At 39.0% G+C, this 22,202-nt stretch overlaps 1 protein-coding gene across 2 annotated transcripts in view; it reads left to right on the top strand.

The window, feature by feature from the left end:
- CCDC93 (coiled-coil domain containing 93) overlaps window positions 1-20,389 on the top strand; it is a 105,899-nt gene extending 85,510 nt beyond the window's left edge. For both annotated transcript variants that reach the window (XM_054043910.1, XM_054043909.1), the window contains 5 exons: window positions 1,692-1,774; window positions 6,931-6,968; window positions 8,563-8,647; window positions 16,110-16,223; window positions 19,085-20,389. In XM_054043910.1, coding sequence (XP_053899885.1) covers window positions 1,692-1,774; window positions 6,931-6,968; window positions 8,563-8,647; window positions 16,110-16,223; window positions 19,085-19,138 — 374 coding nt within the window. In that variant the 3' untranslated portion in view covers window positions 19,139-20,389. The remainder of the gene's footprint in view (window positions 1-1,691; window positions 1,775-6,930; window positions 6,969-8,562; window positions 8,648-16,109; window positions 16,224-19,084) is intronic.
- The last annotated feature ends 1,813 nt before the right edge of the window (window positions 20,390-22,202 follow it).

The raw sequence follows: 22,202 nt of genomic DNA, 5'->3' as shown, positions 1-22,202 counted from the left end.
GATCTCTGGAGTAATTGTTCTTTTGTTTGCAGTAGGTTCAGTCTCTTGGATCAATGATTAGTGTTTAGAAAGCCCTTAATCCACCGTTTACAGGGAAAGTCTCTACATCTGACTCATGTTTTATTAATCACAGTTAACGTTGGTTTACCATTTTTGTATGACGTGTGTGTGTGTGTTTTCTTTATAAGTATGTGGTTCTGACCCAAACAATGTCAAGAAATCCGTAGTTAAGGCTGGCTCTCTTAAACACCTCGTGTCCCATTTATTGCTGCAGGTTAGAGGAGTTGAAACAGAAAATTGTCAGGTTTTACAAATGTGCTGCGATATCTAGGCAGAAGAAGAATGTGAGCCTTCTCTCTCAATTTCTTCCCTACCAATCTGTAATTCAGATATTATGGCACAAATTCTTAGAAGTGCGTGTGCCCCCAGATAATAAAATTGGGCAGGCAAATTGACCATTCTGTTTATATGCTTCTAAATTTATTCCTGTAATCATGATGTCAGGAAAGGAGGAACGCATACTATGCATCTGTTGGTATGTATATGCTATATGTACTTTGTGTGTGTGTTGTATGTACAGCTGTGAACAGTGCAGAGTCAGACATATACACAGAGTTTATAATGTTACACACACACAAACTATTTTAAAAGAACATTAAGGTTGCTTTGTCAAGAACTCAAAAGTTAGGAAATGCTGGAATTAAGGTTGCCAGTGCAATTTTAATTGGCTCCCTTGTGCATATGCAGTATAATAGTCTTTAATTACATGATCACATACTTGCACAGCAACCCAGCCTCATTCAGTGCACAGAATGAACAATGCTCATTTAGTTAGCAGCTATTCAATATTTTGTTTTCGCTTCATTGTTCAGGACCTATTTGCTGCACGCTATTCAAATCCTGCTCTATAGACAGAGACTATTAATTTCCTTATGGGATTTTCTAGGGTGCTCATCTTTGTGGTATCTGAGAGCTTGACAAATATTCATTAATTTATTTTCACAACACCCTTGTGAAATGAGAAGGTATTATCCCCATTTTACGTTTTACGGATGGGTGCTGAGGCACAAAGATATTAAGGTCAGAAGTATCCACTAATTTTGGGTGCACAATTTGAGACCAAAACCTGAATTTTCAGAATGCATATCATTCTATAGTACACAATATGTTCAAACCTGGGCTGGAGCATGATCATTGTGGATGGAATCTTTGGGGAATTAAGCTGTGAAATGCAGTAAATGGTCAGAGGGTTTGCTTCATGCACAGTAAGAGTGCATACAGGGAATTAGTGTGGAGTAGGTAGTGTGTCTTAAATTCACATCCTAACTTACTGCACATTGACTTCCCCATGTAGACAAGTTCTTTGTCCTCTTAAAACAGCTAATCAGGCTGAATGCTGTACTGGCATTAATTCCAACTCCTCCCAACCCTTTTTTGAGAAGATTCTAAAAAAGACTGTTCAGTTCTGCACTCTGATTCTCATGAAATCCCATGATACAACAGTCTTTGGGTTGTTAGCACTGTATGGGAAAACTGAAATGCAGAAAGACTGTTGCACTGAGGATTTTAAAATTTCATGAAAACATTTTTATTAATATTAGGTTATGTAAACAATAATAAATCCCCCCCTAACATATTGGAGGGGGCAGTGCCTCGTATGCTCTTTCATTGCTCTGTTCTTTTGTTTTTAGTGTCAGCAACTCACAAAGAAACCAAGCAGTTCTTTACCCTCTATAATACATTGGATGATAAGAAGGTATATTTGGAAAAAGAGGTAAGAACGTGTTTTTAAATGTTTAGCCCATGATAGGAAAATAGGATACTGCTGAGTTTCTGTGTGATAGACACTGGACTTGGTCTTGTCTATGCAAGGTACGGGTAATTATCTCAAAAGGTCAGAACTGAGAAGAAATTGACTTGGAACTAAAACTCTGTTTACAGAATGTTTGTGGAAATCTTTGTTTGGTTTGTTTGGTTTAATTCTGTTTAGGAAAATTTCCGCTCGTGTATTTTGTGTGTATATGTGTGTATTGTTTTAACAGAAGGGCCAACACCAGAAATAGATATCTGAATTATTCAATTTAGGCTCAAAAGGTGAATAAAATTAGTATTCTGACACACACCACTTAAATTTTGGCTTCACAAAATCAGATTAGCCTGAGGGTTAGCTATCCAGTGTCTGCATTAGTTTAGGGACCAATGCTACAGCCAGTGACTTCAGTTACTAAAGTAAATTAACATCAATGGCAGCAGGGTCAGGTTTTAAGGGTCTGATTCTGTTCTCTTTGAATTCAGTGAGGAAACAGTTGATTCTGGCAGTCTCTTGCCATGAAAATCATCTGAAAAAAAAAAACAGATATATGAAGATATCAAGAACTCAGATATATGTGTATGTGTATATTATGCATGTAACATGTTCCAAAATGCAAGACCTGTTTCGTCCTTTCACAGTTCCTTTAGTTAGTGTACAGTGACCTAAGACCTGCCCATGACAGCCCTGGAAAGCTACTCAGTAGGAAAGAATGAGTTATCAGTTAGTAATGGACAAGTGTCTAAAGGTTTGGAAATTTGGTTCAGAAATGAAAGTTCAGAAGTGAAATCATCATTCTGTTGAAGTCAAAACTAATTGACTTCAGTAGGGCCAGGATTTTGCTATATGCAAAGTTCATTCAGCATTATCAACACTTCCTTGAACTGGCAATCCTGCAAGACTGGGCTTTACACAGATTTACTGAAGTTCTTTGTTTCAGTCAGTGTGGGGAAAGCCACCAAAACGACCTTCTGATGGTGCTATAATGAATTAAGACTCTACACATTTACCTTTGTTTAAGAGATGGCTGCAGTACTGAGGTATGCCCTGCCCATGGCACTATGGAGAGTTTCTATTGTAATGCAAATGTAGCTTAGATTCTGACATTGGGATAACTTCTATGAAGTTCCAGTTCAGCAAAGCACATAAGGAAGTATACCTAAATACTGTGCTGAACCAAGCAATACAGCTGAGAATGTTTTTTTTTTTTTAATTAGGCCAATAATCATCAAAATAGGACATCCTGCTGTTTTCTAACTTACCTGTATTGATAATTAGGACATGAACTAGGAATGTCATTTTATGGAGGATATCTACAGTGCATTTATCATTCAATATTTTTCAATTTTTCTCAAATGTATTCAATATGTCATTTATATAAGATCAGCAAGACAAAATTATCACTGCAGCATAGATATAGCTTATTTCTTGGTCTGATAAAATTGTCACTAAGGTTTTGTCTTCCTCAAAAGCTTTTAAAAATTATCTCCTGGTGAGATCTGATGCTGAATTTTACTAGACAAAGAATTGAGTCAGCTGTATATATTCTGGTTTACACTTAAATCTGTGTTTATATGTTACATGTGGAATTTATCGGCAAAACATCTGAACATAGATCCCATGATATGAGAATTATGAGACTAGAGCCAACTCTTAGAGATTTAATCTGTGTAAAAGGGGTCGGGGGAGAGAGAGAAGAAATATTACACCAGTAATGAATGCTGGGCTATAAATATTTATCTAATAAATTCTAGAAAGATATTACCAAATGCCTTGTTTTATCTGTTTGCATTATATCCATTTTATTTGCCTGAATGATTGTGTTGTGCACTATTCTAAATGAACAGACAATTTGCAGATCACATATTCTTTATTTTGCATGGCACATTAAGTAGCAACTATGGAACTCATGCTATTGCTTTAATGTCTTCTGTGGATTAGATTTTACTGCAGATTTTTATAACATTTACTGAGGGTACAGGCGTACAAACTAATCTCTTTTCACTGATTGCTTCTGAAATAGAAATGAACCTATTAAAGACAGAGGTGACAGATTTTAGACCAAAAGTGCTTGATTGTTAAATAATGTATATCAAGGCTAACAGGCTCTTTTCTTTTGTAAATATATTGAAAAGAAACCTGGAGTAGTTTTGCCCAAAGTAACTCAATACTTATTTAAGTACAAACTGTGAAGAGAGTTTTATTTTTACCTAACTGTATACTTATGAATGCAATTTAAAAAGGCAGCCATAACATACATCAAGGGTTTCCAATGGATTATGCTAATCTCAAGAGATGTCTGCGTGGTTTTGGATGTCAAGAATGTACAATATGCTTTCAGTTTTCTTGTTGATTTTACTTCAGAAAAAAGGATTCAATGAACAAATATTTTGTATTAGTATCGTATAAACCAGGGGTGGCCAACCTGAGCCCGAGAAGGAGCCAGAATTTACCAATGTACATTGCCAAAGAGCAGCCCCGCCATCAGTGCCTCCCCCTCCCTCCCCATGCCTCCTGCCCACAACAATCAGCTGTTTCACTGTGTGCAGGAGGCTCTTGGGGGGGAAGAGCGAGGGCACGGCAGGCTCGGGGGAAGGGGAGGAGCCTTGGGAGAAGGGGTGGAGAGGGGCATCAGGACCTGGGGCAGAGCCGGGGATTGAGCAGTGAGCATCCCTGGCACATTGAAAAGTTTGCGCCTGTAGATCCAGCCCCAGAGTTGGCACCTATGCAAGGAGCCACATATTGACTTCCAAAGAGCCGCATGCGGCTCCGGAGCCACAGGTTGGTCACCCCGATATAAACCAAATGTCCCTTTACCCTTTTGGGTCTTAGTTTTCTTAAGATTCTTTGGAAGGTATTTCTTATTACAGAAAATAAAACAAAAAACCTTGAAGTATTCTATGTATAGAGTGATTTCAGAATAGTAATGGAATAACTCATTGCTAGGGGTGGAATTGCGACATCAAAGGTATCTATGCTCATACAGTTGATTTTTACAAAATTTGCATAGCATTACTTTTTAAAATGCTGTGACTGTTGGGAACCCACTTTCAAATTGTCATATTTTTCCACTGACTTTGTAGATATGAAATGTTACCCTATAGCTTTCTGTCTTGGTCACAAAATCCTGCTTTTTCATTTGCTAGATATTTTGAAGGATACATTAATGTAAGTTATGTAACAACATCGCCCATCCTTAAGGATGTCCTGTTCGTTAGTATTGACAGAAGTAAGCAGAGGTGGACTTTTTAGCTTTTTTCCAAAGTTGGATAGAATATACTATTTTAGTTATTATATCAGAGAGGGAGAAAATTTACACAATGAGAATGAAGTAGAATTGGGTGGGAAATGGCTTTTTTTCTCCTGCTCTAGACTGGGAGAAAAATGAGACATTTTGAAGTTTTTCAACAAAAAAAAAAAATCACACACACACACACACACACACACACACACACAATCTCTCTTTCTCAATAGCCTGGTTATTAAGGCATTCAGGTGGGAGATTTGAACCGGCATCTCCCACATCCCAGGTGACTGCCCTAACCACCAGACTATTTGCTGTTTTAGGGTGGTCTCTTGGTCTGGTTTTGACCAGAAATTCTATCCTGGACCTGAGAAACCTTTCCCAACAAACGTTTTGTTGAAACTGGCATATTCTTGCAGAAAGTTGTTGTTGTTTTTGTGTTTGGTGTGTTTGTTTTTTGGGGGTTTTTTTTGTTTTGGGTTTTTTTGGTCAGAAAACATCCGTTGGTCAAAACAAAAATTTTGTCAAAAAATTTCTGACCTCTAGTAGTATTCTTAACCTCTAAGTAGTAAGAAGCAGATTTCTGCATGCTAATAATGCTCTTTGAAATCATTGATTTAAATCTGTTAGGGTTGGGGCTTGATTCGGCAAACTCTAACATGCAGCGTGCTTATCGCTGTACCATTGGGAATATGCACATTAGTAAACACGAAGTATAGTATTATTTGCAGAATTGGATTCTTGCAGTACAGATGGCACATTTTTCAAACCTTCTTCATCAACAGGCAAAATCGTACCTTGGAAAACCTCACTACGTGTCCAGTGGAGACTAATTTGAACTATTCAAAGCTATGATAAAGCATCCCATCAACCATTCCTCTGATTTTCTTTTTCTCTAAATGTGTTGGAGAGAATAAGATTCCCAACAAGTCTCAGTTTTCATTTTGTATGAAAGAGTCGTTCCATATGCTGATAGGTACAAGCTTGCAAAGGGCCTTTAAATGTGTATTAATAAAGCAAGTAATTACGGAGGAAGTTTTCAAAGGCACAAATCATGGATGACTAACTGTGATTGAAAGTTAATGTGTCTAAAGTGTCATTTGTGCCAACCAGTTGCCTGGTTTGCATGTCCAAGTGAAGTTTTTTCCACAAGGAAACCAATTTTTTAACAGATCTTTTGAATTCAGTGTTTTCATTCAGGCCCTTTGGAAAAGTGTGGTCTGCTCTGAAAACTGCATTGTGGAATCCCATATTTAATGGTTTGCTTGTTGAATGTGCCTAGTTTACTACTAAAGATGTTTGTTCCACTTCAAGGCCTGCAAACACGGTTTGGCCTCCATGAGTCAAACAGGGTCCTGTCATGTATTCCATTATTTTCAGTGATATAAGTTCTGCAGGCCACGTGGTGCCCCTTACTACACCTGTTCACCTTAATTGTATTATACATTCAACCCTCATTGACATTTGTGGTTTGGTTTAGGAAGTCTGCCTATATAGCAGAATTTTCACTAGTGTCGTTATATCAATATAGTTAAGCTATAACATAGATGTGCTGCATTTATGATGTAAGCTCTGCTTTACATTGGTGCAGCTTCTCCACCAGTGCAGATTTTTCTAAATAAACAGGGCCTTAACCCTGCACTAGTTAACAGGAGTGAAAAGCAGTAAAACTGTTTTTGTTGCTAACGTAAGCTGATTGTAACTCTCTCAGTACATGCAGACAGCCTCGTGTAATGCTCTGCAAAACAAGAAGATGGCTTTTTTATGCAGTTGACTTTTTTTCTGAGCTGAATCACATTTTAAAGTAACTGAAAATCTATGTTGGTGTTGGAGAGGAGGATGTACATTTTCAACTATGTGTTTTTGTCTTCACCAGGTTAACTTGCTGAACTCAATTCATGATAATTTCCAGCAGTAAGTAACTTGAGTCATTAGCTCTTGGTATCTACTCATACAGCTATAGTTGGTTGGCAAAATCGGGGTGGAAATTGTTCAAAAATTCTTGCAAAACTTCTATTCTTATTTAAACTTTATACTTTCTGAAATGAAATGGCCAGTTCTGAGTAAGATCCAGTACACGTTTTGTAATTTTTGATAGCCACATGCTATAGTTTGGCACAAATGAAGTAATATAATTACTTACGGATACATGTGGAATGTACATGTTAATACTTTGCTCTTGGTATTGTATTGTGTTAAATTATGCTAAAATTACTCAGAACACTTTTTTCATACTTCTAACTTACTGGCACTTTTAAAAACCTTGTTTGACGTATTTGTAAAGTTGGGCTTGTGTTATATGAAAATAACTACAGACTCCACACGTTTCTTAACTATAACTTAGGCATATGTTTGTCATAGCCCAGAGTTGCTATGATAAACCTCTTTTTAAAAAGTGATGGTTGGATCACAGAAGTCTCGGAGTGAAATCTTGGCCATTGACTTCAGTGTGGCCAGGGTTTCACCCTTGGCCTTTACAGCCTGTTGAGCAATACTCCAACGTGAATTTTTACAAATGTACTTCTATCTTTGTCCAGTAAAGTGAAGAATGGGAGAAAAACTATGGTGTTAAATAGTTCTGAACTATTATTCTGTTATTAAATAGCTTGATATTTTAGTGCATGACAGATTTTGCTCATCATAATGCAATCATGACTTTTTAAATTTTCCTATGAATTTGTACCGTTTGCTTTTGTTATCCTGATAAAGCCTTGTATCGACACTGACCATTTTCTTGCCATGACAAGCAACCACCCCAACTATAACAGAAACATTTTAAATTTGTTAATTGTAACAAACTAACTAAATATATTGGATACATTCCACTACAGTACAGAGATCTGCTGTGTTCAGTGATGAGATCTCCGTTGTAGTACTCTCTAGTCAATGGGAAGTTATACTCTTGATGGTTCACTTGGGCAGTTTATATTTAGATAACCACTTTATCTTTAAAATTACCACAGCTTTATAGTTAAGCATGGAATAGAATAACATTTGTTGTACTTTACACCAAAATAATTATTAAATCAAAAATGTAAATTATAACCACTAAAACAAAACTCTGCTTAAAGTTCCTACTGACATGCCAGTCCTCTAATCTATTCCTGCTTTTCACATAAGCTACTCTTTTTAAACACTTCGAAACCACGCTTTTGGTCCATCAATAGCTATGATCACTGCACAAAATACTAGCAAAGGGAACAAACCTGCACAAGGCAGGGAGATGAACTGGATGATCTAATAAAGTTGGTGATATATCCCAGTGGACCTATGACAGTTTACACCAGCTGATGATCTGTCCCTTTATCTTTTATCTTGGATTGTCTGAATCTGCTTTTTATCCCTTTACACTCTGCAGAAAGAACAGCTGTAGTTTTTAAGCCCAAACATTCATATTGCTCAAGTCTATTTTGAAAGTTCTACATGCAGGATAGATAAAAATTGTAGAAGAATTTCTTGTTTTTGTCCAATTCCCTCCCCTCTCAATCAGTTGCCATTTTTCTTCCAGAGCAATGGCCTCTTCTGGTGCTCGTGAGCAGTTTCTGCGGCAGATGGAACAGATTGTAGAAGGAGTTAAACAGAATCGAATGAAGGTTAGACTGTTCCTTCTCGTTTTCTTTGACAGAGGCTTGGAATTATTTCAGACAAGCCTGGATGGTTAAAAAAATTGGTGTGATGAGATGTAAACTAATTAAACACCTGACAAGTCTCCTCATTTCTATTTTGTACTCTCCACTAAAATTTTAGTTACAGGCTCTTATTAGGGAATAGACCAGAACTGCATCTTTATACCAGCACGTCTCTCACTCCAGACAGGTTGCAGCATTTGAGTTCGATTCTGGTATTACAATATGGATCAGTCATAGGGATTCATAGTCTGATTCAACACCACTGAAGTTGGGAGTTTGGCCTTTGGTGTCCATGGCAGTGGGATCTGGCCCTCAGTGGACTGCTCTCGTGCACATTTCTCCAGTCCCTTTAACCTGTTCTTCAGTGGCAGCAGTAGCAAAGCTGAAACTGAAGAGACCATAGGCCGTCTTGTGCACTGAAGGATGGTCCCAAATAGGTTTTGAAGTTGCTTGTTCCTTTGTAAATATAATGTAATTATTGCCATTTGGATGTCTTTTTTTTTTTTTTTTTTTTTCACCACTTTCTTTGCTTTATTCCTTTCACCTAAAAAAGTATTCTTGATTTCCCCCAAATAATGTTATAACACTTGTGAGTTTTAGCCTAGCTAATGACACCATGTCAACCGGTCCTAGTGGATGAACCCACTGAGATTCCCTATTCTTAAGAACTAAGAATCATGTGTGACATTAGGATTTTTATAATTATATTCTTTATTTCATTTGAAATCTCAAGCATGACAGAGTATCAGGGAAGACACTAGACCAGAAGTCACATATTGAGAGTTACAGACTCTTCATGCCATTTCTTTGTTATTGGGATAAATAGCCATACAAGGACTTCCAGATATTAATATGATGAAACCTATGTATAGAGAACTTGGATACAGTGGAATTCAGTTTAGCATGAAGCTCTTCTGTAAAAACGGAGAATTTATTATTAGCCACTGACCTGGAGGAAATAGATGTTTCATTACTTTAAAATTTGCAGTGAATTGTCTCTGATTGTTTGGGCAGTTGTTTTTGAATAGAATGGACCAATTCTGCATGGCATAAACAGTAGTGAAGTTGGTTATTTGCTTTGGTCGATTTTCCATTAGCAAGCCTATTGAGATCATTTGATTTTGAGGCACTTATTGAGATTATGGAAATATTTCAGAGCAGCATATTTTTTACTCATGAAGATGGCAGTAATTATGCCTGTTTGTTCTGGAAGGCTGACAAACTCTTTAATGACACTTGATTGCTGCAGCAACAACCCCAGCAAACTCCAAAAATGTCAACAATTGTTCAAAGTTGTTCTTCTTCCTCCCCCTCTGCTACTCCACAAATTGTTTAATTGGTGACAGCTGAGAAAATCAAAGGGATTTTGTGGGGGAGTGAGGGAAGAGGAGCCTTATTGATATCTCTTGTATTCCTTCCTTCATCTATTATGAATTGACCCCTGGCCTCTAAGACCAGGCAAGCCCCCACTGCTCTCCTGTTTGATTCCACTTAAGAAAACAAAAGTTCAGCCATTTACTTATCCAGAAAAAAAGTTGTAGAGTCCGATGGCTATCATTGGTTGGTGACAATACAGCATCTGCAACTGCTGTGTGAGAGAAGGCTGTGAGGTCTCAGTCCTGCTGCATTGAAGACAGAGGTAGTGTTGCCATTGAAGCCATTGTGAGTAGAATAAGGCCCTGAGAGAGCTCATTCTTTCTCCTTAGGTCCCCATGGGGCTGCCTCCTACCCATCAGATGTCTAATGGAAAAAAGCAAACATGGAGGGTTCTGTGAGAGTATGGTTTAAACTGGAGTAAATGATGGATTCTCTATAACTTGAAGTCTTTAAATCATGATTTGAGGACTTCGGTAACTCAGGCAGAGGTTATGGACCTATTAAGGAATGGGTGGGTGACGTTCTGTGGTCGGAGGGAAGACCAGAGGATCACAATAGTCCCTTCTGGCTGTGAGAACTGAAATTGTCTGGGGAGAGAGACAAAAATGGCTTATTGTTCAAATAATAGTTTAGTGGGTACAGAACACCGGCCAGTCTTCACTGCCGCTGTAGGCATTGGTCGATATTGGGCATGGTAAAGGGTCATTGCCCCTGGAGATGGCCGGTCTCCCCACCTTCAACTCCTCCATGCCCTCCTGCTGAGCAAGTGTGGGAATTTTCAGGCTCTTAGAGTAGTGTCCCTATGGGTACTCCACTATAGGTGTATCTGTGCCCCTGCGCCACTGATTGAAGATTTTAGGTAGCAGTGTCCATTTGTCATGCACATGCGCTCGCTCTGCCTCGAAGCTGTCTAGCTTTGCATGGGCAAACCACACTTAGTTTATTTATTTAATTTATTTATTTATTCGTTCCTTCTCAACCGCTCTTGGCTTGAGATGGAGCAAGTAGCAATCCAGTTTGCTTACCTCATTTTCATTGTAATTGATGGTGTTGAGTTTTATAGCTTCTTATAGAGTTTCTATTTATTTTTGTAGCATTTCTAGAGCTTCTCTGTTAAGTCCCCTCCACCTCCCCCCCTCCCCCCAAAATGGTTTTCTTTCTCCCTGTTCTCTCCCTACTTTTTTTTGCCCAGCTCTTCTGGTTTAAACTATGCCTCTCCTGTAGGGAGGCAATACCAGTTATGGACAGACACTCCCGCTGCATCTGGTGCCTCAGAGAGGCTCACATCCTGCGGAAGTGCACCTTCTGCCAGCAATTGAAGGTTAGATCCCAAATGAACCAGGAGTTAAAGTTGAAACTCCTCCTCATAGAGGGTGCTTTTAAACCAGCGTCCGACTCCGGTCCTGAATCCTCTCCATGGCGGAGATTATCCCCTGGAGTCTTCAACTTGTAGGGAGGCAGAGCTGAGAGAAGACTTTTCTACTCCCCTCACAAAGCCTCCAAAAAGAGAGCTGCTAGCCCTCAAACTGACCTCCTGACCAGCCAGAGGAGATCCCTGGCGCGATTGGTCACCTCGGCACTGGCAGCTCCAAAACACTGTATTAAGAAGACAAGTTCTGCCTCAGGGCCTAAAGATCTGAAGGACACAGGCTCTGAAGAAGCGGCACTGCTGCAAAGGTGAGAGCAGAGACCTTACTGATACTGACGGAGAAGTCCTCAGCACTGACCGGCTCAAAGCAACTCTCTTCAGACCATGCGTCCCCTAAAAGATTGTCGGTACTGACAAATCAGCACTGACAACCTCTGATGGTACCGATCACAATGACTGTACCGCAGGAATTTCGCTTTTCTAGGGACCTTATGATTGTGAAGACAGTAGTCCCCGCTATTCAGTACCAGGGCTCCGAAGACTGATGCATCACTTCACACTCTAAAGGATTCCAGAGCCACACTGTGCTCTCTAGGAATCTACACGCCGGGGCAGAAAAGAAAATTTAGTTCACAACCATCTTATAGATCCCGACCATGCCAGTTCCTCCCACCACAGCGATACTACGAGCCACAATGAAAGAAACTTAAGATGCAAAAGCAGAAACCGTCAGTCTCCTAATTTTCAACATCTCAGCCCTTGACCTCAAAACACCAGTTTTGACGCCTTGGTTAAGGACCCAAGCAACCACTCCTTACAACAACGGCTGCAACACACAGACTTTCCACATCCCTTGGGGTGTCGCCTAGCTCTTTCTCCACAATTGGGAAAACATCACTTCTGACAAATGAGTCTTGGAGATAATTTCCACGGGTTACTTTATCCACTTCAGTTCCCTCTCTCCCCATTCCTTTTCAGGGACCTTTCTCATGAGAGATTGTTATGTCAGGAAATAAATCACCTGCTGTGCCTAGGGGCGATAGAACCAGTCCCTGTTCACCTCAGAGGCAGAGACTTTTATTCCAAATATTTCCTGATCCCCGAAAGACAAGGAGGTAGGAGACCCATATTAGATCAAAGAGCACTAAACAGGTGCAAAGATTCAGGAGGATAACACTAGCAGCAATTATTACATCCTTAGATCAGGGAGATTGGTTCTCGGCCCTTGACCTACAGGATGCCTTCCTCCACATCTCAATCCTACCATTCCACAGAAGATTCCTCCAAAATACTTTTGGGCAGGACCACTACCAGTATAGAGTACTTCCATTCCGTTTCTCATCTGCACCCACAATATTTCTAAAGTTCTTTCCGTAGTAGTAGCACATCTGTGAACATTAAGTATCATTATTTACCCATATCTGGAGAATGCCTTCTCAAGTTCAATTCCTTCAAAGATGCCCTACACGCCACCCAAAGGACTATGCGCATATTTGTTCAACTGGGTCTACAACTCAATATCCAGAAATCGACCTTAACTCCAGTACAGTGTTTCAAGTTGAACTCGATGCAGTGCAAGTGAGAGCATTCCTCCTGATGTACAGATTCAACATCCTGACCAGTATCATAGAGACAGTTCAGGACAGCCCACAAACATCAGCCAGAAATTGCCTTTAGCTTCTTGGGCACCTGGCAGCATGCACGTTTGTGACATCTCACGCCCAGTGACACATGAGGTGTCTACAGACATGGCTCAGCTCTGTTTACATGCCAAACGAGGACAGGCTAAGCAAGCTATTGTGGATACCCTCCAGGTCAAACATTCCCTGGAATGGTGGAAAGACCCATCCAGTGCCTGTGCAGGGATCCCATTCACACCAGCCCCACTAGCACTGATAACAGATGCCTCTCTGATAAGATGGGAAGGCCATCTAAACAGCCTCAGAGTTCAGGGTAAATGGTCCCCCATGGAAGCTGTACTGCATTATCAACCTTCTGGAATTAAGAGCCATCAGAAATGCCTGTGCACTTTCTCCCATTCATCAAAAGGATTCATATGGGGCTAGCAATCTAGAAACAATTTTCGCCAGGTACTTCTTATTCTGCATATTTTAAAAAGCGTGAAAGAAATAGCAGCAATAGGTGCTTCTCATCCATCCTCTGCAAAGGGGATTATATCTTTAGAACGGTGTTTTGCTTTAGGATGTTAGTGTGTGCGCTCAAGAGCAGCATTGGGTCTTCGGCTCATGACTCCATTACAGATTGTCATGCTGAGTGGCCTCCTCTAGATAAATAACTGTGTGGGTGTTCCGAGGATTAGCAAGCCTGTCGGTCGATAACAAACATCTCTTTGAACAAGAATTAATTCAAACTAAAGTGGTTCTGAGATGGCAAAACACTGGTATAAAATACTCATATTCTGCACCTCTTGGTTTTTATATTGATCCCTCACCTAGCAGAAGCTTCTTGCCTTACTCCTTTGAACAGGCAGATTAGCTGCATGTGGAAGGGTGTTCACCCTCTCTTTCTCTTCACATGGAAGGGTGTGTTTGTGTGTTTGTCTCTCTCTCTCTCTCTCTCTTTCACTCAAACCAGTTTCAGCAGATTTTCCTGTCCCCGAACTTTTTCACCACTTCATCCACAGTCAGTCTTTCCCAAGAGACTGAACTTAGATTTTTCCCCACCTCTACCTTGAAATAAAAAGAACAGGAGTACTTGTGGCACCTTAGAGACTAACAAATTTATTAGAGCATAAGCTTTCGTGGACTACAGCCCACTTCTTCGGATGCAAGTGGGCTGTAGTCCACGAAAGCTTATGCTCTAATAAATTTGTTAGTCTCTAAGGTGCCATAAGTACTCCTGTTCTTTTTGCGGATACAGACTAACACGGCTGCTACTCTGAAACTTGAAATAAAAGGTTCTTAACCTAAATGTGTTGGGCCTGATTCTTACTGATGCTAACAGATACAGGTGCCTTAAAATGGGTATAAATATAATCTTATTCCTATTTTAAGGAGTCTTTAATTGCCAAGAGCAGTTTTAAAGGGGCCTTAATGTAAATGAAAATCTCACCTGTTATTTCTTTGTTGATCACCAAAAATGTGCTTGCTATACAGACCATGCATTAGTACATATTTGTTAATGAGCATTTGTATGTAATGTCTTAGGGTTATCGTCATGAGACCCTACAAGTACAGTCCCTATCCTAAAGAGTCAAGTTTAGATTTGACATGACCAGCCACAAGGAGAGGTATTAGGCAAAGGAGGGATGATGGAGGTTTAACTTTGTTCATATCGTATTAGTTTCTCATTGTTTTCATTAATAAATGAAATAAATAAAATTTTTAAAATTATTTTACATTAAGTGTTCAAGGTTTGATGAGGGGAGTGCAAGTTCTTGCTGGTAAGATTGAGGAAGGTTATGGGGGATTTGAGCAGGAGAGGGATAGACATAGTCAATGCTGCAGGGTTTTTCACTTGACTGAATATTCTTTGCCCTTCTCTTTGCTAAGAGATGTACTTCAGAAGACAAGCAGCAGCCTGCTCCATTGTGCTAAAGGCAGGAGGAGCGTTTTGTCTCCCTCCAGAAGCACTCCCAGCAGAGCCTCTCTGCTCTTGTTTATGTATACCAAGTGCCAAGCCACTAGCACTGATCCTCTTCACTCTGCCTTAAGGGCTGGGAACTCAGAGCGCAGCTTTTCAATATGAATTACCGGTGTGTTTGATAGGGTCTCTCTTCAGGGAGCATCCTGGTTCTTTGTTTGGAATAACAATAGCACAAATTGCAGGTGTTTTCCAAACAGCTCACATTAACGTTTTATAGCAGTAGAAAGTGCCTCTGTGATGAATCTCGGTAAATGGGTATTCTCCATTTATAGGCCCAGTTCTCCACCTCCTGGAATCTTGTGTGATTCCTTACCTCTGTGCAAACTGCACCCAAATCAGAATGACAGTACTGCATACCCTCTTTGAACAGAAATATATGACTACATAAGGCAGTGGAGAATCAGCCCCAGTGTCTCCCACAGGAACAGACAAGATAGAAATAAAATATACAGGCTATATCTGGAACATGAAGAATATTATATTTTTAAATGCGGGTTAATTATTTACTTACAACACACCATCTGGAGACATTGGCTGGAGACAGAACGCATCAAGTAATAAAATACTTGCATTAAAAATGTCAGAGTACTTATCTAAAACTTTTTGTTCCTGACCCTTAGATTAAGAGTAATTGAATTTTTCTACTAAATTTGCCAGATTAGTGTATGATTTTCCAAAGTTAATAGATGATGGAGACAACCACCTTAGATGCCAAATCAAGCATTCGCTACTGCATCAATAACTTTTTGTTGTAAAAATATTTTGGGTGTTCTTATCACCTGTAATTTTAATGTCAATAAATTGTCTGCCATATTTGAATGCTAGTCCGTAAATAAGGTCCTGATCTCACAAAGACATATGCATGAGCAACATGTCCACTGTAAGTAATTCCATTGATTCAAAGTAAGTCTTTGCAAGATCTAGGCCTAAATATTTGTTGCATTGAAAGAATCGGCCGAGTCCATTATGTGTGTCTTGTGAAGCATCTTTCTCTAATGTCTACTTGGAAATGTATTTGATGTTTCTGGTTCTAACAGTACATGGTCTTTCATTCTTTGTGCACATTAAAAACAGATAGAAAAGAAGAAACAAGAAAACAAAATGCGAAGAGACCAGTTAAATGATGAATACCTGGAACTGCTAGAGAAACAGAGGCTTTACTTTAAAACGGTGAAAGAATTTAAAGAGGTAAGAGCATTTTTGTTTGTATTGGGTAGAGAGAATTTGAGCCAGTAAAACAACTGGTGGGTTTAAGAATAATCTTAAAAGCCATCCTGCTCAAAGGGGGGTCACTTTGAGATGGATCATAAATATTCCAATTGTTAACAGGCAATTGTCTAGATTTGTTGGCTTGCCAAGAAACACTTTCACATCAGATAACTTTCACAAGGCTCCTTTGGGTTATCTACGTCTTGAGTCAAACCAAAGGAGAGGGTTAAGCTCTCAGGAAACCCCCAGTCATCTTTACAATTCACTTCCTATTATTGTAGAGAACTGGTCTTTATTACTGGAACTCCCGCAGTAGGGGTGGAGCTAACGATCTTTCATTGGCCTATAAACTGTGATTTTTTTTAAAAAAAAAGTTTATTATTCAGCTCATTAAAATCTCATTGAGAAGAACCGTGGTACAGGGATGCAAATTGGTTTCCAATTTAAAATATTTTAATTAGTTATTAGATCAGGCCTGATTTGCTTGTAAGTTTAAGGCAGTCTTCCTCATTAGTTGGAGGTAGTGAGATTTTCAGAAGCATTCGTTGGCCTAATCTGCTCCCCTTGAAGTCAGTGGTGTTTTACCATTGACTTCAATGGGAGCAGAATTAGGACAACTTATTTTTTGAAAATCCCATCATGAAGAGTTAAGTTTTAATGGTCTACTTTTTTTTTTTTAGACATATGCATGTCATAGTGGCTCAGTTAAGGGTTTGTTTTTAACATACAGTAACAACACCTGTTTCTTAAAATAATGAGGATTGCTTCACTATTTGTCTTGTCTTCCTCCATAGAAAAATATATTTCTTTTATCCATCTATTATTGTATCATTCTATGTGTAGATTGTTGTCTCATCCTATGTATTGATTGTAAATTCTTTGGGTGCTGATCCTGGATGATATGCTGGAAATACCGGCAGATACACAGGAATGGATCCTGGCAGGCATGGCACGTTTGAGGAAGAAGATTAGTGAGTCTTCCATGTGGCACTGACAGTGGACTAAAGTATAGGTTTGCTCCAGTACTTAACCCTTCTGTAAAAGGGGTATACTATTTAGCTAATCCACTGAGCTGTTGTACTTTGAGATCCTTGCATGGAAGCTACTGTAGACCAGTGAATGTGATTTCTCTATAATGGAATTAACGTGGAAATTGTAATTTATGAAAACTGAATGTGAGGCAATTCAGCATTTAAATTTGCATTCTCTTGCATGTCATAATTTATGATTTCTCAGTTTACATAACGTTTTAGCAGTGGGACATGCCATGATCATCTGTACCAGATATGTTCAGTGTTTCATAGTTGACAAAGATAGGGCATTCTGACCTTTTAAATGTTCTTAGACTTGGGGATTTCTTTCATAGTTGATAAGGATTATCTATAATACAGAGGATGGGTTGGGGTGTATTTCAAATACTAAGCAATTCTTTAACCATTCAGGTAACAGTACAAGACATTTTAATTATGGACTGATATCAAAGCTTTTGAATAGACTGCAGTTGTCTGATGGAATCTTTTTTGGAAACCCATGAAAGGGACTCTAGTGCAGCATGGAGGTGATGAAGGTGTGTGCAAGGAGCTGTCTTTGTATGAAGCACACAAGTCGGTTCCATGTTTCCTGGTGGCAGTTGTTAAATTAATAGAATAGGAATATTGTTAACATATAGCCTTTTGTGGCATGAGAATCTGTGTTTAGAAGAAAAGAGGGGAAGGAGTAGTAGGTTTTTGTAGAGGTTCTGATACTGAAATTTATGTAGAGGTTCTTAAATTGTGTGATACTGTCTTCACTGTGTATATTTTTTCTCTAGTAAAATAATACAGGAAATGCACAGTCTTGTCATCTAAACATTGCAAAAGTACTGTTAATATTTCATTGATTTAGCCTTCCCAGTGCTTGTTAATTGTCTCTTTGAGAGCGAATGCCAAAATAGCACTGCTGTGCAAAAGATCTTTGGGGTTTGCATGTTAGAAAAGGCTGCTTTCTCTAATCAGTCATGGTTTGCTGGGTTATTTTCCCCTGCCTTGCATCACATATCTTTGGGAGACTGACAAGCTGCTTAGCCACTTTATGACTATGGTAGGAGTTCCCATCCTCTCTAGCAATTAAGCTTCTGTGGAGAGTGAAAAATCCCTCATCAGTTGTCTTCTGAGGGAATTTCCACACCATGGTATGTCTCCTGTTTTGTCTCCTGGAAGATGATGGTAACCTTATTGGGAACAGAAAACATTTTCATAATTCTTGACCTTGCTGTAGTAGTTCTCTGAAAATAGACTGTGCAAAATAGCATTGCAGGATTCCAGATCAGGTATCAATGACCTTCATTTCAAATTAGTTCAGTTATAAGGAAGAAGATGGATTTCATAACTACCAGCAACGTAAACCCAATTTGGGACTGACCATAAAGCTAGATTCTTTCTGCCTTGTGCGTCATCGCCTGTAATAATGATCCTGCCATTGGAACCAATAACAATTCCGTTGATGATTTCATGAATCAAAAAAACTCCAGCTCACTCTGCGTTGCCATGGATTGCAGAGTAGGCACGAAAACTAGTAAAATCATTTTTGTCACTAAAGTAAGAAGGCTTAAATCACTAGTTAGATGATGTCACTGTCACTTAGTCACTTCATAACCATACGTTGGGCTCCACCCTGACCATGTTATCACCCAAAGGAGCACAAAAGAGCCATAAAGTTGCCCTAAAGAGACAAATGGAGATTCCTTTTGCATTCCTCCTTGTCAGCTCTCACAACATAGAAGGCTTTGTCTTGATGATGTGAATATAGGTACCATAACTATTATAGTTAACATTTAAAAATCTATTTACTTTTATCAACAGGAGTGCCGTAAGAATGAAATGCTGCTATCCAAGCTGAAAGCCAGTTCTTCCTGAGGAACTCCTCTAGCCAGTGAATTTTAGAATTGATTGTTCGGTCCATAAATTGAATACTTTCTGTGGTAACAGTGATAACTGCAATGCCTAGATACATGTATATTGCTATATAAGTCTTTATTTTTCAATCTGTAGTCTGTTCTACATTACTTTGTCCAGTGGCTGTTTATTCTTGATCACCTCCATTACACAGTAAAGAGTTAATGCAGTAGTAAATAGTAAATTAGGAATGTTGTCTAATTTTATTTATTTGTTTTTCACAATGAAGAAGATAGGATTATTTTGTACTTTGGATTTAATACTGCACTATTCTAACTTCAGGACAATATATATATGTATTGTAATTTTGTAACATACTCGAAAAAATAAATCCAGACACCATGAAGAGAGAGTGTAGTAAATAAGCAGTGATTTGATAAATTTAGCATAAAGTGAAACAGAGAAAATTTGTTTTCACTTTTTTTCACCTGCTAAGAAGCCAGATTTTACTTCAGTTTTACATTTTAGCCATAGATAAGATTTCAGACAATAAGAAATGTGAAGCCTGGTGGTTAAGACTCAAGCAAATGGAATCTTAACTTGCATAATTCTCTAGTGTAATATTATAGACTTCTGTATTTTTATTACAGCGAGTGTAGCTGTTGTATACCATTTTCTTTGAAACCTCAGCATTGTGTAGAGGGGGATTGCTATTAACTAGTTCCAGACAAATTAGATTTTAATCACTAAGATCTTCAAGTATCACTGGTTGGGTTGAAAAATACATCTGTCAACACAAATTCTCTGTCTGCAATTTGGAAAGATTAAGCCCCAGATCTTCTGCTGGTGTAAACGGAGTTGCTCCTTTGCAGTCAATGAAGCTCTGCTAATTTACATCAGAAGGATTTGGCCCTGAAAATTTAGAAAACTTATTGAACCCCCATGTGAATTTGTATAGAACATCTGTATACAGTATTTTATAGTTCGGACAGCTTGTACACAACAGCAAGTTGTTTGGACTAGACTTGCTAATGTACAACACATCCTCTTTTGCTAAAAAACCCAAGTTCTTCATTGTGTTCGGTAACATGGACAACAGTGCTATTAAATTACTGTCTATGGCAGGTGACTGTGAAATAAAAATGTTTGGAACCCAATGATCTGCAGCTGTTATATTTAAGTGTCTCTTCTTTAGAAGCTTTAATAGATTTTTGATTAAGAATGCATAACAGCATTCACTGACTTGAATAAATGTTTATTCTTAATATCTCACATACTGATGGGTATATATTATTCCAGTGTGCCACTTCTGTACATTAACTACCTGAGCTGCCACCTTTGTGTTTTGTTTTGAGTTTTTTTCCTCTCTATGGAATTTCTAAAAACAATAAAACTCCACAGTGTATGTAAAAAAGGCCCATATCAGGGTAGATTGCCTTTCATGATCATCAATGCGGGATGCAGAATTATGTATCTGTGTCACTGAAAGGAATACTTATAAAGGCATCACCATAGAAGGCCTGATCCAACTCCCATTGAAGTCAGTAGCAGGATTTGACCTTGGAACCTATGGCCACTGCACTGCATTTAAAGTGAGAAATCTGTGTAACTTGGGGTGAGAAGTGGAAGCTTATGTGTAGCAAGGTCATGGAAATTCTGTCTGGTAAATTGTTTTAAGCTCTTTCAAACCATAGATACTATGTTCAATACCACATATTGGCCCATCAACAGGCTCCTGAATGGGTCTATCAGTCCATCTTGAAAATGTATACACAGTAAATCAATGTCTTCTACGTTATTCTTAATGGCATAAGAATCTTAACAGATGAACATTAAAAATCTGATCAATCGGCTCAGCAGCAGAACCAGTTTTCAGACAGGACAGATTATTCAAATCTTTAAAACTTCCTAAATAAATCATTAGCTTTTTGTAAAAAAAGTAAAAAATGGAATCCATTATTCTGGCAAGGGCCTCTTTGTGAAGAACGTATGAACATATTGGAAAAGACTCTGATCTAGCAGTGTAAATGTGTAGTAAAGTGGTCATGATAAGGTTAACTGGGTTACCCTGAGTATTATGGGATGAAGCCATGCTCCTCTCTTCTTGTTTTGTAAGTGGGAGTTCCCATCCCCCTCGCCCCAACACATACACATGCTTTCTGTGGGATGCAGTTGAACAAAGCAACAAGTTCCCAGCCTGTAGACCTGTGAGTAAAGTGTTGTTTTTGTTGAACTGAACAGTCCCTTTGCAAAAAGAGCCCTTCAAGAGAGCAGAAACAGACCCTTGGGAATAACCCCGATGTTGAGCAGCTTTCTCTAAAGTAGAGATGCCAGAGCCGCCATACGCTAGCCCTGCTCTCAGCCCCTGATGTTGGAGGGTGGGGAAGGGAAGGGAGGCGTGGTTCCAACTATTCTTTGCTTCCCATAGCCAATGGGCAAAGTAGAGCATTTGTTAGAGAAATCCTGAGGCTTCTCTGATGCTGGGGGCCATGATGGACCCATAAAGGGACCAAAACATGAGCACTTGAAAGCACTTTTGGTTGCCAGCCTTGGTTTCTTCTTGCATTCAGCATAGGACAGACTAATAATTGTCAGGCCACTGTGTGCTCACTCGCTGGTTCTGAAGGAACACACACTTCTAAATGCTGTGCTGCCATAAGGAGGATGCAAACGTGTAACCTAAGGTCTTGATCCTGCCAACCCTTACACCCTGGAGCTACGCAGGTGCATAAAGATTTGTGACTGAAGATGCTTTGGTATTATGCGGTGTTATATAAATTGGAGAGAATGTTTAAAAACAGCCACATTATTTTCAGCTTCCTTGAACGCAACAGCTCATTTGCCAAACTGAAGGGCAAAGTCAGTAAAGAAATAGTCTGCTAAGTGGTTTCTTCAAACAAGGAAGGGTCATAAATAAATGGCTGACAGTTTCCTTTGAAACAATGAATTTCAATTTAGACCTTGCCTGCGCTAGAAATTAAAATGTTAAAATCACTTTACACAATGATGTATTACTATTTCATCGATGGAATAAGGAAAAGTAAATCAAGAAAGCACTGGGCAGTAGGCTGGGTATTGGGACCTG

The sequence above is a fragment of the Malaclemys terrapin genome, chromosome 11 (genome assembly GCF_027887155.1).
Source record: "Malaclemys terrapin pileata isolate rMalTer1 chromosome 11, rMalTer1.hap1, whole genome shotgun sequence".
NCBI lineage: Eukaryota > Metazoa > Chordata > Testudines > Emydidae > Malaclemys > Malaclemys terrapin.
Note: the sequence above shows the minus strand (reverse complement) of the source record. Positions and strands in the feature narration are given on the sequence as shown.